Source organism: Lepus europaeus, chromosome 16, assembly GCF_033115175.1.
Source record: "Lepus europaeus isolate LE1 chromosome 16, mLepTim1.pri, whole genome shotgun sequence".
NCBI classification, from domain to species: domain Eukaryota; kingdom Metazoa; phylum Chordata; class Mammalia; order Lagomorpha; family Leporidae; genus Lepus; species Lepus europaeus.
The window spans coordinates 57,579,953-57,598,221 of record NC_084842.1 but is presented as its reverse complement, the minus strand read 5'-3'; the positions used below and the strand labels follow the sequence as shown (position 1 = coordinate 57,598,221).

Genomic DNA, 18,269 nt, shown 5'->3' with positions numbered 1-18,269 from the left:
TCTCCTCCAGCTGTCAGCACTGAGGTAGGTCCTGCACTCAGCGGCTGCGTGCAGAGCCCAGCCACCTGCCCCATCTGGTCCAAACCACCTTCACCTGTCACCCGGATTACTGCAGCTTCTGATTGTCTAGCAGCTGGAGAGATCTGGTATGAGCAAACGGCTTCGCCTCTTAATCTTTGTGAAAACCCAAGTCCTGTGCTCTGCTCTATCTGATTCTCAGACCTTACTTTCTGAGCTCTTCCCCCCTGCTCTGGTCTGATCGGATTGGCCCCTTCACTTTTCCTTGACCATGCCTGGTCCACTTCCATGTCAGGCCCTTTATACTTGCTGTCCCCTTACCATGCAATGCCCTTCCCTAGAGAGCCGTGGGGCTGGTTCCCTGGTCTCCTTCCAGTCCCCCACAGCGCACCCCTTCAGCAGAGCATTCTCTGTAAAACAACACCATCCCCCCCTGAGACTCACTCTGCATCGCGACTTTCTTTTTCCCCAAGCATTTATTACTTAACAATACTACTCAGTTCTCCTATTACTGATGTCTGCTGTCTTTCTCCTCTACTAGAAAGTGAGTGCCACAGGGGCAGGGATTTTTGTGTTGACTGACAATACCCCAAGGCCTAGAACAGGTACTAGGCAGGTACTAGGTACTCAGTAAGTACAAATAAATAAGCAAATGGCAAGTAGGAACGCTGCCTGGTTTTATAGATGAAAATTGTCTTTTGAGATGTTAAGTCATTTGCCTGAGTTCATTCAGCAGTAAGTGACAGAACTGGGTTCCACATGGAAGTCTCTAGAGACCTTTAAGCTAATTGGGTGACATAATAGATAGCGACATGGCAGGAAGCATCAAGCTTGTGGTAACCTCCTGGTATTTATCCCTTTGCATTTGTGATGAGGCTGCTTCCACTGGTTGAGTTTTCAATCTCCAGACAATCGGGCAGGTCCACCCTACTCCTTGCCACGGGCTGTGTTACAAGTGTAAGCTTTTGCTTGAAAAGGGAGCCACGCCAGCAGCTGTGGAAGTCATTCCTATAAAACTGTGGTATTCGTGTCTAAGAGACGTGTGGACACGTAGCAAATGTGTCTTGTTTTGTAAACGGGGGCATTGTATTGATTACATCTTCTTTGATGCAGTTACTAAAGCTCAAGCAGTTGTTTATTGCACATGCTCAGTTTATACAGAGGAAAATGAAGCTGTTGTTAAGAAAGCATTGGAATTTCAGGACTCTGGGATTAAAGTACAACCTTATAGGTAAGAAAACAAAGGATTCTTCTAAATGACTCAAATATTTTTGAAAGTGAAAAATTAGATTTTTAAGTTGTATAAAGGTATACCACTTCCTTTTTATTAGATTTTAATATGATCAAATGGCCTTTTAACTTTAAAGTAGAACCTGTAGAGATTCTGCAGAAGCTTCACGTAAGTATTTCTTGTACATTAAAAGTTTCTTGGGGCATGTGTGTGACCCAGCAGTTAAGATACTGCTTGGGATGCATATATCCTGTATTTCAGGGCATGGGTTCAAGTCCTGGCTCCTCTCCCAATTCCAGCTTCCTGGCTCACATACCTAGGTCCCTGCCACTCATGTGGGAGACCTGAATTGAGATATAGGCTCCTGCTTCGACCTGGCCTAGCTCTGGCTATTTCAGACATTTAAGGAGTGAAGCAGTAGAGGAGATATCTCTTTCTCTCTCCCTCTACCCTCACTTTCCAAATATTAAATAAATTTATTTTTGCTATTATTGTTAAAGGCATTTTAAAGAAAAAGTTTATTTATTTGAAAGGCAGAGTTATGGAGGCAGAGGGAGAGAGAGAGATCAATTGATCTTCCATCTGCTGGTTCACTCCCCAGAAGGCCACACCAGCCTGGGCTGAGCCAGGCCGAAGCCAGGAGCCAGGAGCTTCATCCAGATGTCACACGTGGTTACAGGGACCCAAACACTTGGGCCATCTGTGGTTGCTTTTCCCAGGCCATTAACAGGGAGCTGGATTGGAAGTGGAGCAGCCGTGATGCTGATCTCACAGGTGGTAGCTTTACCTGTTGTGCCTCAGCACCTGCCCCAGAAGATTTCTTAAGCCCTCTAGCCTTTCATACACATTAAGACTGGGGTAAAAATAACCCAACTATCTACAGTAGCTCCAAGATAAAATACTATGGTTAAATATGTATAGAGAGAAAGAGTGTCAATAATAATATTAATATTAATCTGAAGTATGGACATGAAGATGAGAAACAGATCTAAGAATAAATGATACTAGTTAGTTTTTTAAAAATATTTATTTTTTTTTTATTTGAAAGGCAGAGTTACAGAGACGCTGAGTCAGAGAGAGAAGGAAGTCTTCCATCCGCTGGTTCACTCCTCAAATGCCTGCAAAGGCAAGAACTGGGTCAATCTGAAGCCAAGATCCAGGAGCTTCTTCTGGGTCTCCCACACAGGTGCAGGAGCCTAAGCACTTGGGGCACCTTGTACTTCTTTCCCAGGCCATAGCAGAGAGCTGGACGGGAAGTGGAGCAGCTGGGACTCAAACCTACACCTATATGGGATGCTGGCACTGCAGGCAGTGGCTTTACCCACTATGCCACAGTGTTGGCCCCGCTAGTTAGTTTTTTAAAGACTACTGATAATGACTAAGATATTCAGTGTGGGGCTAGCATTGTGGTGTAGCTGGTCAACTGCCACCTGCAGTGCCGGCATTGCATATGGGCACCCGTTCAAGTCCTAGCTGCTCCACTTCTGATCCAGCGTCCTAATAATAGCCTGGGAAAGCATAGGAGGTGGCCCAAACCCTTGGGCTCCTGTACCCACGTGGGAGACTTGGATAGAGTTCCAAGTTCCTGGCTTTGGCCTGACCCAGCCTCAACTGTTGTGGCCATCTGGGGAGTGAACCTACAGATGGAAGATCTCTCCACTCTCTTCTGTAGCTTTGCCTTTCAAATAGAGTAATAAGTCAATAAGTAAGTTCTTTTGGAAAAAAATATTCATTGTGAACTTTTGCTCAAATACCTAATGTGCATTAGCCTTCTCCCTCCTTTTGTTTTGGAATCTTTTTTAAAACTTTATTATTAAAGGAATACAAATTTCATAAGTATAACCTTAGGAATATAGCTATTCTTCCCACCACACCTGCCCTCCCACCCACACTCTCACCCCTCCTTCTCCTCTCTCTCCCCTTGCCAGTTCCATTCTCCATTAAGATTCATTTTCAATTAACTTTGTACACAGAAGACCAAGTCTGTACTAAGTAAAGATTTCAACAATTTGCACACACATACACCCAAAACCGTTTGAGAACTAGTTTTACAGTTAACTCTCATAATACAACTCATTGAGGACAGAGGTCCTGCATGGGAAGTTAGTGCACAGTGACTCCTGTTGTTAATGTAACAATTAACACTCTTATGTATGACCACCTGATGACATGAGCTGCCTAGGCTATGGAAGCCTTTTGAATCCACAGTCTCCATCAGTATTCAGAAAAGGCTATAAACAAAATGGAAGTTCTCTCCTCCCTTGAGAGAAAAGTACATCCTTCTTTGACGGCCATTTCTTTCCGCTGGGGTCTCACTCACAGAGATCCTTCATGTAGAACATTTTTTGCAAGTGTCTTGGCTTTCCATGCCTGAAATGCTTTCACGGGTTTTCCAGCCAGATCAGGAAGCCTTAAGGGCTGATTCTGAGGTCAGAATGTTACTTAAAGCGATTGTCATTCTGTGAGTTTGCTGTGTGGACTACTTCCCATGTTAGAACGTTCTCTTCTTTTTAATTCTATTACTATTACCAGGCACTTGATCCTATTTATATGATCACTTTAACAATTAATCCTATCTATATGTTCACTTTAACACTTAGTATGATCACTTTAACAATTAAGATAGCATTTTTACCACCAACCTTAATAGGATTTGGAGTCCCATGACAAGTTTTTAAACTTTACCCTTAGAAGTAAGTCTGTAGGACTTTATGCAGAACTATACAGCTTTACAGTTACAAACTTCCTCCTCCCTCTCTTATTCTGACTCTTATTTTTTACTGAGATCTATTTTCAATTGACTTTATACACATATCATTAACTCTATGTTAAGTAAAGAGTTCTACAAATAGTATGAAGAAAAAAATGAAAAAACAAAAACACCCAAAACTGTTCCTTGACAGTCATCAAGGGCAGCTCAAGTCATCCCTTCTAAAAGTGCCAATTTCACTTCTACATATTTCGTTTTAAGTGCTCTGTTAGTTCTCACAGATCAGGGAGAACATATGGGATATGTACACTATGACATACTATACAGTGGTAAAAAAAAAAAAAAGAAAGAAATCCGGTCATTTGCAACAAAATAGATGAATCTGGAAAACATCATACTTAGTGAAATAAGCCAGTCACAAAGGGACAAATACCATATGTTCTCCCTCCTTTTATTTTCCCTGTGCCCATTCACCAGTGGATATGATAATCACACCAGTATTCCCCTTCTTGCCAACTTTCCTTCCTTATTTAGTAGCTCCTATTGGTGGCTACCAGCCAACCTCCTGTTCTGAGAGCTTCTCAATATAGCATTAGCTGAATCACGATGTACAGGCAGAAGTGTTATTGTAAGTGTAGAACACATCAATGAGTATAATGTCTGATTCTTGATTGTCAGGGATAAAGATTTTAGTACTATAAAATGGCAAAAGTTCAGAAGTATCTGTATTTTATTTAATATAAGCCATGACTAATATATATTATAAAAGACATAAATAATACTTAAAGAATTCATCATCTAGATTGTTCTGGGCTTTGAGCTCAAAAAGGAGAGTAGGTTTTCATGAGATTTGTAGCTGCCTATTGGGGATACAGTCAAAAGACATTGTGTTTTGCAGAGGGAAGCGCAGTAGATGGTCTCTGAGAATCATTTAATTCCCCTAAGCGGGGGAATTCAGAGTTGAATGCACTACATGTCATCTAACCAAAGCACCCATCTGTTGTGTGCATTTCCTCTTACTATCTCAAAAGTATTCAGCTCATTTTGAACTTCACCCTTTATGTTACTTCCCTTATACTGATGCAGTTTTTCTGGTCCCCAATTGTAAAAGAAATACTATTTCACACATACACACACACAAAGCTTTTCCTAATTCCATCTTGTTAGATATAACCATTCTTAACCATTTGATTGACCAAAATCCCAGCCTTCATATTTATATTTTACAGCTACGTATGTTCCAAATTGGTAAAGAAATAATTATTTTCATTGAGTACCCAGACTGTTATAAATGAATAGTTTTTGACAAATTTCTAGTTGAGTAAAGAACAGGATGTGTGAATTGGCCTCAGAAGTTGTTGTGTTGGGCGGTGGGCATCTAGCAGGTGGTGAAGACTCCTGCATCCCATATCGAAATGCATGGGTTTGGGGTCCAGCTCTGCTCTGGATTCCAGCTTCCTGCTCACACACACCCTGGGTGTCAGCAGGTAATGGCTGATATTCGGATTCCTGTCACTCACATGGTAAATCTGGATTGAGTTCTTGGCTCCTGGCTTCAGCCTGGCCCAGCCCTGGCTGTTGTTAGCATTTGGAAAGGGAACTAGCAGATTGGCGATCTCTTGTCCATCTATCTTTCTGCTTTTCAAATGAAATGAAGAAAATTAAGAGAAAGTAAACAAAGTTGTTGAGAGAAGCAACTAGCTCTCTTGCCTCTAGTACCTGCGTAGCCATTTTATTTACGCTCTACTCTCCTGTGCTAGGCTGTTTGTTACTTATCATCACTGCCAGTCTTTGGATGTCATTCCAGGTCCTGTATGTCTGTCCCAATCCTGAGTGACCTCTGTATCTCCTTACTCACATTCTGCTCCAGCCATGTGAAACACTTGCTGTACGTGCCTGTTCACGATGTGTATGCTTCTGTTGATGCTTCCTTGCCTTCTTTATCTCAGTGTTACTACTTACTCTTTGAGAGAGCATTGATGCTGCTTTGTGAACTTTTCACAGGTTTGCCACTTCCCATGGTCAAACTTCTTGTACCTTATTCTGTATTCCTACAAAATCTTGTCTCCACTTGGCTGAACATTCTTATTTTGTCTTTTTTATATTATTGTAAGTTGCTTTGTTTCCCCAGATTGTAAGCTATTTAAGAGAATTAATGTTTTATTCATGTGCTTTGCACATAGTAGGAAATAATGAATGAATAAATATTGGTTTTAAATTTTAGAAAAGACAGGTACTTTAATTCACATAGGATATTTACTGTTTCTGCTTATTAAATTCATTCTAATTCTAAAAGCAGAAATATAAGAATTATTCATGAATGAACTAATAAATAAGAAATTAAATCAAAATTTAACTTGAAAAATATTAGTGATTAAAATTTTTATACTTCTGACAGTCCTTTATCATTAATACCATCTTGAACACTGTATAATGTATAACACTGTATGACTCATCCATGAGTACTCAAAAGATGATTGAGAAAAATAATGTGGTTGGGAGGGAGGCATTTAGCCTCACAGTGAAGCCACTGGTTAAGATGCCTGTATTCCATGTTGGAGTGCGTGGATTGGATTCCCAGACTTGGCTACTGACTCCAGCCTCCTGTGAATGCTGTGATGACTCAAGTAACTGGGTTCCTGTCACCCATGTGGGGACCTAGACTGAGTGTCCATTGTGTTCCATTGTGGGCATTTGGGGAGTGAACAAGTGGCTGGGAACTCTGTTAGTCTTTCAGTCTCTCACTGCCTGTTAAGTAAATAAATACATATTTTTAAAAAGATAAGCATATATATTATTATTTTTATGTATTTGAAAAGCAGAAAGAGAAATCTCCCATCCGTTGGTTTACTCCTCAAATGCCAACAACAGGTAGGGTTAGGCCAGGCTAAAACTACAAGCCAGAAACTCACCATTACGAGGTTGGTAGGGACCCAAGTGCTTAAGCCATCGTTTACTGTCTTCCAGGATGTTTATTACAGGAAGCTGGAGTTGGAAATGGAGCCGAAACTGCAACCCACACACTTCATTATGTAGGGGCTGAAGCAGAGTTCCGAGGGTTCACTAGCTCAGTGCTGGCCTGTTTTAGAATGTCCAGTGTCGAGCCGGTGTCAGTGCTTAGAACTTGTCTCACTTAACCTTCTATCTGGACATAAAGTAGTGCTGCCCCAAATGACTGTCCTGGGGCTATATTTTTATCATGTAATTGTGCAAAAAGTAATTAAAAGAAGGAAGTCACACCTTTTATGTTTCAGTAGCACGTGGAAACAGGAAACACTGGGCTGTACCTCTGTGATGACTATCCATATTGACCTGTTTTGATAATGGAAGGCTAATGCAAATTCATTAGTGACTTGCAAGGAAAAGCTTTTAGTTTGTTAAAAGTTCATTATTCTTGGCATAGCTGTTTAAAGATGGAGAACTTGGGAAGTATGATATATTATGAGGTAATATAAAATATTAGAGCTTTTAATTCATAGTATTTTGAAAATGATTGCCTGTGTATTTTATTTTTATTTGGCAATTTTACTCTAAGGATTGGTAGACCATAACAGAAGGAAATTTAGTTGCAGCTCACCTCCTTCCTGGGCAGAGAAGCCATTCTAACTCGGCAGTGCTCATTCCTGTCTTTGGCAGGCTCAGTCCTCCTGTGCTTCCACTGTGCTCCTTAAAGGAAATCCAGCTGTCTACTGATAAATTTTTCAGAATGGAACCATCAGAAATCAACAATGGTTGTTTTCTTTCTATTTTAACAAGAGAGGTAAGGAAGAACACATCCCAGTTGATGCCACACTTGGGAATGGTAAGCGCTCCTCAGAGGAGCTCGGGAACTTTGTAAACATTGTGTGGTGGGGTGCTTGTATCTGATCAACGGCTACAGGGCAGGAGAGAGAATTACTGCTGTTTTTCACGTAATTCTTATTCTTCATCGTGCTCCACAGTGTTTCTCTGTTGCCTGCCCTCCACCCCCTGCCTCATGCACTCTGTCACCATCTACTACATCTTCCCTCACATGTAAGAAAAAAGCTGTGTCATCCTTTTTTTCTACCAGGTTTCTAAATGAAAAGTTAAGGGGGGGTGTGGTGAGAGCCATTTGCTAAAGCTTATGACATACTGTAGAGGCTAAGACCCCAAAAACCATTTCTTCTGGTCTAATAAAAGACTCCTTTTATTTTTCACTCAAACGCTGATGAGGATTTGTTAATGCACACAGCAGTCACAGCTGACTCCCATCCTAAATGTCTGCTTCTTTCGCCACAGCGGGACCCAACCGAGACAGTGTCTGTGAAAGACGTGTTGGCCCGAGCTGCTGCAAAGGGGCTGCTGGAGGGGATCGACTTGGGCAAATCATCAAAACGGGAGAAGAAGAAGAAGAAATCGAAAACATCCTTGCCAAAAGCTCCCATTAATGACAATAATGGCATCCAAATAAAAATTGCTGAGTTCGTGCATCGCGAAACTAAAGCAAACACCAACCATTCCGAGACATTGGCAATGAAAACCTCTCTTCCACAGAAAACTACCCCTCAGGTGGGTGCTTCCTCCCAGATCAGAAAACCTATCAAGCCGTGCACCCAGCCCTTGGTGCCTACATTTCTGAAGAACACCTATCCCTCCAGACTATACGAACGGCAGACAAACTTTGTAAGACATCGACCGGAAGACAAAATGGTTGCTCTGAAACCTATCGAGATCGTTTTGCCTCCAGTCATGTTGCCATTCTCAAATCCCGAAGGGCTCAGAGCCCGGTTCCCAGCTCAGCATTTTTACTGTCGATGCGTTGGACCCAAGACTGTTGTACCCGGCTACATTTCCTCACCATCAATAACCAGAAGAGGAGAAAAGCCTAAAGAAAACTTACCTTCCTCCCTCCTCAGGCACCCTCGACCGTGGCTTTGACTGTCTTGCCTTTTGTACAGGGACCAAGAACAGTTGCCTTATTGTTTCCCAAAGCCTGGTATTTCTTGGAAGGTGAGATATCCCTTCCAGAAGAGACACATCCTTCTGGTCATGTAGTATCTTCTAAATGTGATCTGCTTACTCAGAGCATTAGGACCAGTGAGAACAGTGTAGGGGATGAAGCGGAGTTCCCAGGTTTCACTAGCTCAGTGCTGGCCTGTTTCAGAACGTCCAGTGTAGATTCCATGTCAGCGCTTAGAACTTGTCTCACTTCAGTTAACTTCCGGTCTGGGCATCAGGCTGCAGGCTCCTCCAGCAGGCTGCTTCTCCAGCTTCACTCGAGAGGCAGCCGTGCCGAGACTGGCCCTCTCAGCCAAGACTGCTCTGTAGAAGCAGACCATTGCTGTTCAACTGTCAGTCACAACCAAGGTTAAATATAAAACTGTAAGAAGCAAAGGAGATTGCAAGGTACCAGGTGAATGTAGCTCTGCTGGAAGAACTTCGGGGATTCTGAATACATGTGCTATCTATTGTTGAAGAAACCCATGAAGATTTCTGATTCTATTCAAAGATCAGGTGATACAACAAAATCTACAAATCATTTCAAATGGCACATAGTAATCAAACTTTGGCAAATCATTTCTGATGCACAACTAAAATACACTGTAGCACTGTTAATTATATTAAATGTCAATTCCTCTTGAATGTATTATCAATTGCCTATCAAGAATTGGGATGATTATCATTTTGGGGTCCACAGATTTTTTTTTTCCATCATGGAAACAAATTGACATGAATTAGAATAAATTACAACTAAAAATCTAAATGTTTAAAGTTCATAGACACATTCATAAAGTTTGGATTTAAAGTTTTATTTTCAGGACTCAGTTGTCTACAAGTGTTACGTAAATTCCTAAATGCTCAAGAGGCACAATTTTAGAACATTTATCATCTCCAAGATAAGTATTTAGATCTATTTCAGCTCTAACATTCCATTCTTTCTCACTTGAAATGAGGTAAATTTAATTTTATTAACATTTTTCCTTTAGCTAAAGATTTACATTTATCAGCAAAATGAGTCAGGGAAGAAAGCAAGACTTTTTTAATTCTAATTTTTAAATTTTATTTATTCATTTACTTGAAAGGCAGAGGGACAGAGGGAGGGAGGGAGGGAGGAAGGAAGACAGAGAAAGAGAGAATGATATTGATCTTCCACCTGCTGGCTCACTCCCCAAATGGCTGTAATAGGAGGGGCTGGGCCAGGCTGAAACCAGTAAGCAAGAACCCTATCCTGGTCTCCCATGAGTGGTGGATCCAAGCACTTGACCCGTCTCCCACTGCCTCCCTGGCCCATTAGCAGGAAGCTGAATCAGAAGTATGGAGTAGCAGGGATCCAACCAGCTGTTCCAATTTGGGATGTGGTATTCTAAGCAGTAGCTTAACCTGCTATGCCACATGCTTGCCCCTGGAAACAAGACTTGATGCTTGAACTGGGCTTGTTATTACTTTAAATCCCCAAAGGACTCTTCTCATGTTGCTTATGACTCTATAGTACAGAGTTGTTTTAAATGCTTAGCTTATTTTACTGATTTTTAAAAAATGAAGAAACTATCTCTGAGCTCTAAAATTGTGTTTCATTCTTTTTGCCTCTCAAATCTGTCTGAGTGTATCCCATGCCCCTGGAAGGGCAGTGTGGCTTAACTGAACAGAAAGAGCTGGTATCTGGGGTGTAGGCGTTGGCATAGAGCAAGTTAAGCCGCCACTTGGCACACCTGCATTCCATTCCCGAGTGACTGGGGTACAGACCTGCACTGCTTCCAGCCCAGCTTCCTGCCGCTGTGCACCTGTGAGGCAGCAGATGATGTCCTAAGTCGTTGGTTCTCTGCCATCTATGTGGGAGACCCGGATGGAGTTCTCAGCTCCTGGCTTCAGCCTGGTCCCACCTTGGCTGTTGTGGGCATTTGGGGAATGAACCAGCAGATGGAAGATCTCGCTGTCTCTGCTTGTTTCTCTCTGGCTTTGCTTTTCAAATAAGTGACGTTGTTTAAAGAGCTGGTATTTTCATCCCAGGAATGTTTTATTCTTTTCCTGTGCCCTCGTCCATCTGAGGTTGAAAAATATGCCACTGTCCACAAATAGCAGGTCTGAGGTTTTTATTTTCAAGTGTATTTTTTTATAAGAAGTTAATTCCCGTTGTTATGAAATAATTTAAGATATTTGTTAAACTCTCTTGGAGCCTGTGATTGGTGTCACAATTTCTAGCCACTATCTTCCTCTTTTCCTACACACACCTTGGTACTAAGTTCCTTCTTTGTCTTTTGAAGTCTACGAAGATTCTAAATTAAAACATTCATTAGTCAAGGCTGCAGTTTTCTTCTTTCAAAATCTTTGAAGGCCAGGATGGATGAAGACTTCAGGTAGTGTAAAAAGGGAAAATGCTTTGGATAAAACCAATGAGAGAATTTTAGTGAAGAATAATACTGATTATACTTTTTGCTTGGCATTTTACTTTCTTGAACTTCTTAGAGAAATGTGCTGCAATGATGTAAAATAGTGAAATAATGGGTCTAGATATTCCAATAGCAGATTCAGATTACCACCTGCAATTATTTGCTCCCATACAGCACCTGAAACCCAAAGGAACTTTTGTTTTTGAGAGTCGCTGCCTTTAACAGAGTGAGAAAAATGACTGGGGGTGGCACAGTTTGAACAAAATGTGGGTATGTATTTGAAATTTTCTTTATCTTCCATGTGTCTTAACAGCTCAACGAAACCAGATTTTTCTAGTTCCCTTTCACTGCGGAACTAGTGCCTGTACGTCTCTATTCTTCATTCTTTAAAGCCAAGCTCTTCAATGAAATCAAAGACTCTTTGTGCTCAAGTATCTTAACCCTAGATGGACAGCTTACAAGGCTCGAGTTGGGACGAAGCAGCTTCTGTGTCCAGGACGCTGGCTGTCGCTCTTGATCACCTAGCAAGGGCAGCACAAGCACTCAGATGTAAGGTGATTTCCTAGTTCTAACCAAGTGGAAATCCGCAAGAGCTAATCAAAGCAGAAGCTTACGTTAAGGTGCTTTCTAAAAAACTTAATTCAAGGTAAAAATAAACTAAACACTGGAGAGACGGTCCATTGACATTCCCAGTCCTTGTCTTTATGATTGAGATGGTAGAGAAATGAGCCAGACATTTTATGCAGCTAAATTTATTTTCACAACATATTACATTTTGTAAAAATGGTCAACAGCAAAGGGACAAAAAGGAAAAACCCTTCTTTGGGGATGAACAAGCCGCTCTGGATGCCAGGGACTGCCCTCCTGGATGCAGTGTGAGGGAGGGAAATCAAACTTGACTGACACGTGAGGCGTGGATTAGCGTAAGCCTGGCCCACTAGAGAGCTCTTGGCTTCACTCATTACATTGTGCTCATAACGGGAAATGGTTTTCACATTGCTTATGAGGTCCTGAATTTGTGTTGCAATGCTTACAAATGAGAGTGCCATCTGAGAACAGGAGGGGCGCCCTGGGGCCTCCAGTCCTGGGCCTTGTGTAACAGGGTACTCTTGTAAGTGTCTATCTTAAACTCAGAAGGTGGATTTTAGAAGTAGCAGTGCCAACAGTTTATCAACAAGAAGTGGAGGTGGGTGTAATGTCCCTTCATGCAATGAGACAGACAAAAACCAGTGGTCCTAATTAACCAGGGATGATCTTTGAGCCAGGGGGAGACAAAGGGCACATGGACATGTCTAGCGCCAAGGTGAACTCACACGTGCCGTGAAGGGCATCGCCGTGAAGCACCGCGCAGTGCTTGGCTCTGCAAAGTAAGGTCTGTAGCTGTGGGCAGGTGGCCCCTTGGCGCCACCCAGGAGCACACAGTTGAGGCGGCAGGCCTGTGTCTGTCTAGCTGCTTTTAAAAACTAAAAGGAATAGGGAGCATTTTGCCTTTTCCTCTACATAGTCCAGTAGAAATGTGACTACAAGTCATTAGAAAACCACCTTTTAGGCGATGTATAGTTCACAGAGAATACACAGACCTGGATAGGTTGTGAGATAATTATCCAGTAAAGAGAATACAGTAACACAACAACGCAGTATATTTCAGTAAAAATAGAATAAATAAAATAAAAATATTTAAGCTGTATTTAACAGGTTAATTTAAAAAAATGCCAAGACACACAAGGCATACTGAACACGGCTGCCTGTTTACTGCATCACAGATATAAAGAATGCATAGGTAACTGAAGTGTCACGAAGGTACCAGGTAAAACACTGGCATCCTTTCACAGACAAATACACACATACTTTCATACACACTTTTTGGCCATGGCAGAAAGTGTCTGAACATACCGCTTAACATAATTAATTTTACAAAATTAATTTGCATTTAGTATGCAAAGCTATTTTCAACACAAAAAATGTGCAGTAAAGTTTTCAATATGTAAAGGCTATCATTCATCTTAATGCATCTTATAATTGCATATATAAATCTGTTTGCTACGTAAAGCTAGCTCAGTATTCCTGATTCTGAAAACAAATAGATGCTATTAAAAACTGAACAAGGGGCTCTGGTAGAGATTTGCAATATAAAAGTAGATTTCCTGTTTAGAACTTGGAAGTTTATCACACTAACACATTACGCGGTAGATATCAAGACAAAAGATCCTAACTGAATTCTGAAGCGCTTTTCAGAGGGCAGTCAGGAGTCTCCTGATGGCAAACTTCCAATGGCACTGGTTAGACAGCAGAGTGTCAGCTGGAGAGAGGTATAATCATTACTAAAGCAGAATCATTTCTGTCGTGACGTGAGGGTGCTAGCGAGCCATTCCTGTCCCCACAGGCCCCTGCCAGGAATTCCAGGCAGGAAGGGCAGGCAGGAGGCCACCCGCTGGTGGCGTCACGTTCTCTGGGGCTAACTCCATGAGCGAGGAAGGTCTACCACAAGGAACATCATCCACGGAAAAATCTCATAGATGGAGCAGGCTGAGCTGAAGTCGAACCCTGTCCTCTACAATCCATCTGAGGTGTGCTGCAAGCTGGGTCCTTTGCTAGTTGGACATTCCTCTCTACTTACGCTTGAATGGGGAATTCTGAGATCGCCTGACAATGGCTATCCTCAAAACTGCTCTTCTTTGTCTACGCTGAAGCCCAGAGTGGTCTTGGAAGGGCCCTTCCTGACTGGATGGGGGCAGCATCACCCAGCAAGCACCAGGGGCTGGGAGCCATGTGTCCTAGCCCTAGCTCTCTCGTTACCTTTGGGGAGGTGGTAGGCCAGTAGCTTCAGCCTCTTGGTACTTCGTATTTTAATTTCTCAAGTGTGGTACTTTCTCTACCGTTTTATAAGGCTCATATGTGATAAGAATGTGGAGATCACTTTGACAAGTACATAGCAATATAGAAACATAAAGTATTACTTTAACTAGATGCTGTAAACGTTAATTCTGACATTAAAAAGTAAATGAGACTAATATTGAGATTGATATCCTTAGCGATTTTCTTTTGAAAACAACAAGGTCAACAGGTCTAAATGTGTGTATCTTTACAGCTAAAGTTTCTTATCTACATAAAAAGCAGTAAAATGCTGTTTTTGGGAAACTTTCTTAAATAGTCCATGATCCCTATGGATATCTGTTCTGACATGAAGTTTTTAAATCTCAAAAGCAAAATGGAAAAAAAATTTAAATATATCTAGTTGTGTAACAAATATCAATTATTAAACACACAAATGGAAGAAAGGTTCAACTTAAGGTAATTTGTTGCCATGGACAATAGGTGATGGACAGACAGCTTTCTGGACAAAAAAATGGGAGTAAGACTGAGCTAGGTGCAGAAGTCCAGCGTAACATTGGCCTCTAGGATGTGGGCTAACAAAAATAACATCACGGAGATACGCCAAAGACATAAAATGACACTTCCTTGTGTTGAAATTGCATATTAGCTAATTGTTGAACTAAGGATGAAGGGGTTCTGAGGAGTATTTCATTTTCATGTGTGTGTAGAGAATGGCCTTGGTGAACTATTTGATTCTCTAGCTGCATTGTACAATATAAGGCAGAAGTTTGAAATGTGTCCCACCCGAAATGCATGGATTTTGTTCATCTCTCTTTTAAAATAATTGGTTTGAAAACCATCTGAAAAGAAAGGCTACTTTTTGTTCCACTTTAATTTTTGTAAATTTAGTTTCTCATCAATTTTAGAGTTTTACTTTTTCCAACATCCCACAAACAGCTGTAGACATGAAATGGCGTCCGTGTGTCAGAGCTCGTCCAGGAAAGCTGTCTGTCGGTTTCTAGACTGATGCCAATAGCCACACGTCTCAACCAACAGGTTCAACTTCATGAAAAATTCGAACAAAGACTCCTCGTATTTGTACAGTACAATGGTGGCCGCTACGCAGTGTCTACTCCCAGGCTAACAACAGGGCCAAGTGCTGGAGGACTCAAAGGTGGCCGGCCTCGGGGCAGAGCCAGTCCAGGAGCCGGCGGGACGGCCTCGGGCACCGGTGCCTAGCTCACGGGGCATGGTGTGGCCGCACTCTTCCCTGCGTGCGTGAAGTTAAGCGATGTCCACAATATTTACAGTAAGAAAAAGACCTCCCACTGCTCGCGAGGTGACTGACTGACAGCAAAAAACAAGTAGTCATGCTTCGTTTCCTATCACAGGATGGCGGCAAGCAAGACGAGAGAGCATGCTTGTCTAACACTGGTGCAGGAGTGCGCCCGTGCGCACGAGGCGGCAGCCATGAAGCGGGAGGCCCGGGTCTGGAGTGCAGCTCTTGGCCCTGCGGCTGGGCGCGGCCGCTACGGCGTCTCGGGAACGGGGCGCTTCTGTTTCAAAGTGTCAAGGAGGGACAGGACCCCTCGCTTCACGTTGCTGGTGACTCTCCGGGTCACCGAGTCTGCCGGCGGGGGAGGCGGCCGCACCTTCTGGGAAGGCGGCCTGGCTACCAAGCACTTCTGATACCGCAACTGAAATGAAACGGAAAACGTTTGAATAATGCATTTCCTCCTTCTTGTTTAATGTGACTTAATCAATGGCACTGACTCCCAAAAGCAAACGGCCTAAACTCCTAAACATAAATCCCAGGGTTTTTTTCTTTATGCAGTCGTTTTAAATTCTCCTAAAGGATTGTTAGGCTCAGCAAAGGTGCTTGGCATTTGCCTCCTGCCCTCCCATCCATCTGCATCCTCTGCTTGTTGTCAACACTGACAGGCTGCCGTTAGTACACCTCCCCTCGGCATGCTGGGAGAAGCCAGAGGACGGGGTGAGGACTAGGCGCGAGCTCCCGGCTCAGGGAGAGACAGCCGGGCTGTCTTGCTCATAGCTGGTGATCCCAGCCAAGTCATCAAATCTCTGCCAATCTCCTTTTCTGCAACTTTCAAATGGCTCAAGAATGGAGATTATTTCAGAGGGGTTACAGTTACCTAGGGAACATTCGTCCAATGCCGGAAATGGCCCTAGCAATACAGAGGCATTCGGAAATGCTGTTCCCACCCCTATAGCTTGAGAATAAACAAGAATACTGTGTTAAGATTTCAGGATACATTTTACATGCATGTCTAAATCCTGATGGATTAATTTTTTAGCACTGACACCACAGATAATTTCTATCTTCAGAAATGTAATAACACATTTCACTTACTTTTGCATTAATGGGAAGATAATGATTCTTCAAAATTAGATTAAAATGTTAAAAAAACTGATCAAGTTTCTTTTAACCCAAGCACTGTAAAATAATTCTTTGCCTCATTTTGCAAACTCAGCTTCAACATCCATAGGTTCTTTTTTCTTTCTTTCTTTTTTTTTTACCTTTTATTTAATGAATATAAATTTCCAGTGTACAGCTTATGGATTACAATGGCTTCCCCCTCCCATAACTTCCCTCCCACCCCCAACCCTCCCCTCTCCCGCTCCCTCTCCCCTTCCATTTGCATCAAGATTCATTTTCAATTCTCTTATATACAGAAGATCAATTTAGTATAAAGATTTCAACAGTTTGCACCCACATAGAAACACAAAGTGAAACATACTGTTTGAGTACTAGTTATAGCATTAAATCAAAATGTACAGCACATTAAGGACAGAGATCCCACATGAGGAGCAAGTGCACAGTGGCTCCTGTTGTTGACCCAACAAATTGACACTCTAGTTTATGGCGCCAGTAACCATCCTAGGCTGTCGTCATGAGTTGCCAAGCCTATGGAAGCCTTCCAAGTTTGCTGACTCTGATCATATTTAGAGAAGGTCATAAAAGACAGAGTGAGGATAGTAACCAATGATCCTAAGAGTGGCATTTACCAGGTTTGAACAATTATACAGCAAGAAGTGGGGAAGAGGACCATCAGTACACACAGGTTGGGAGTAGAGCCATTGGTGGTAGAGTAGAGGTTATGATTACAAAGGAATGAGGCCCAAGTGCACTAGACAGGGCCTAGAACAAAGGACAGAGTCATTACTAGAGGAGCTAAGAAAGGTGCTGTCTAAGCTACAAGTAATTTTTCTGATTGAGAGGCAAATAGAACCTGATAGAAGGGGCTTGATAATAATCTGGTGGGCTTTAGGCCTTGTAAATTCAGATGCCCAGGCCTATCTATCTCTTCACATGGGGTATATCCTAAGGGAGGTGTGAACCTCCTAGGGGAAGGCACTCTGTTGACTTTCATTACTTGGCTGGCCTGGGAGGAGAGCTGGCCATTAAAGGCAGGGGGCATCTCTAACAAGAAATTTACAGTTCTGCCTGCAATGTTGCTGACCCTACTTGACCATCCCCTCAGCTGCAGTGGTCACTTTGGAAGTTGGGCTGAGTGAAGGGCTTTTCAGCTTAGAGCCAATAAGATCTGTGGCTCTGACCTGGGCATCCTTCGACTCCAGGGCAGGTCCATTTCCAGTGATCCAACTCTTGGCAGAGCTGCCAGGGCTCTTCACAAGCTGACTTCTGCTGAAGCCCAGGCTTACCACATTGAGCGCCACTGCAGTGGACTGGCCTGTTGGGTCTCCTTGAGGGCAGATCACTGTACAGATCAGCCATTAATAGGCCTGCCACCCATTGCTTCTGATGCCGAGCTTTCTTTTCCTCCTGGTTTTTGTTAAAGCAGACCAGAGGATGCAAGTCAAGGGAGTGCCCAAGTCCCATCTCTAATCTTCGGTGGCCTGAACTACAAGTCTATAGTCACAGGCATGTTCTGTAGTAGTTTTTTTAAGGTAGACAATGCCCATGAGGAAAATTATATTCTCACTTTAAAACTTTCTTTCCCTTTGGTCTGAAAGGGAGTTTTTTTCTACTTACTGTATACTTCGCTGATGGCGAAGTGAATCTAGCTATGAGATTATTATTTAAGTTCTTATTTTGGCTATGCTATTACAGAAAGATGTTAGCCATCTCTTTTATAAGGTCTAAAGTTTAAATTGTGCGTCCTAC

At 42.4% G+C, this 18,269-nt stretch overlaps 2 protein-coding genes across 2 annotated transcripts in view; one reads left to right on the top strand and one right to left on the bottom strand.

Moving 5' to 3' along the window:
• The window catches only part of NSUN7 (NOP2/Sun RNA methyltransferase family member 7), a 37,072-nt gene extending 28,146 nt beyond the window's left edge, over window positions 1–8,926 (top strand). The window contains exons 9-11 of the mRNA XM_062213211.1: window positions 1,132–1,249; window positions 7,596–7,719; window positions 8,220–8,926. Of these exons, the coding sequence (XP_062069195.1) occupies window positions 1,132–1,249; window positions 7,596–7,719; window positions 8,220–8,858 (881 nt within the window). The 3' untranslated portion in view covers window positions 8,859–8,926. The remainder of the gene's footprint in view (window positions 1–1,131; window positions 1,250–7,595; window positions 7,720–8,219) is intronic.
• Window positions 8,927–9,716: 790 nt separating this feature from the next.
• Window positions 9,717–18,269, bottom strand: part of APBB2 (amyloid beta precursor protein binding family B member 2) — a 175,830-nt gene continuing 167,277 nt past the window's right edge. Inside the window, exon 14 of the mRNA XM_062213167.1 lies at window positions 9,717–15,819. Within this exon, the coding sequence (XP_062069151.1) occupies window positions 15,652–15,819 (168 nt within the window). The 3' untranslated portion in view covers window positions 9,717–15,651. The remainder of the gene's footprint in view (window positions 15,820–18,269) is intronic.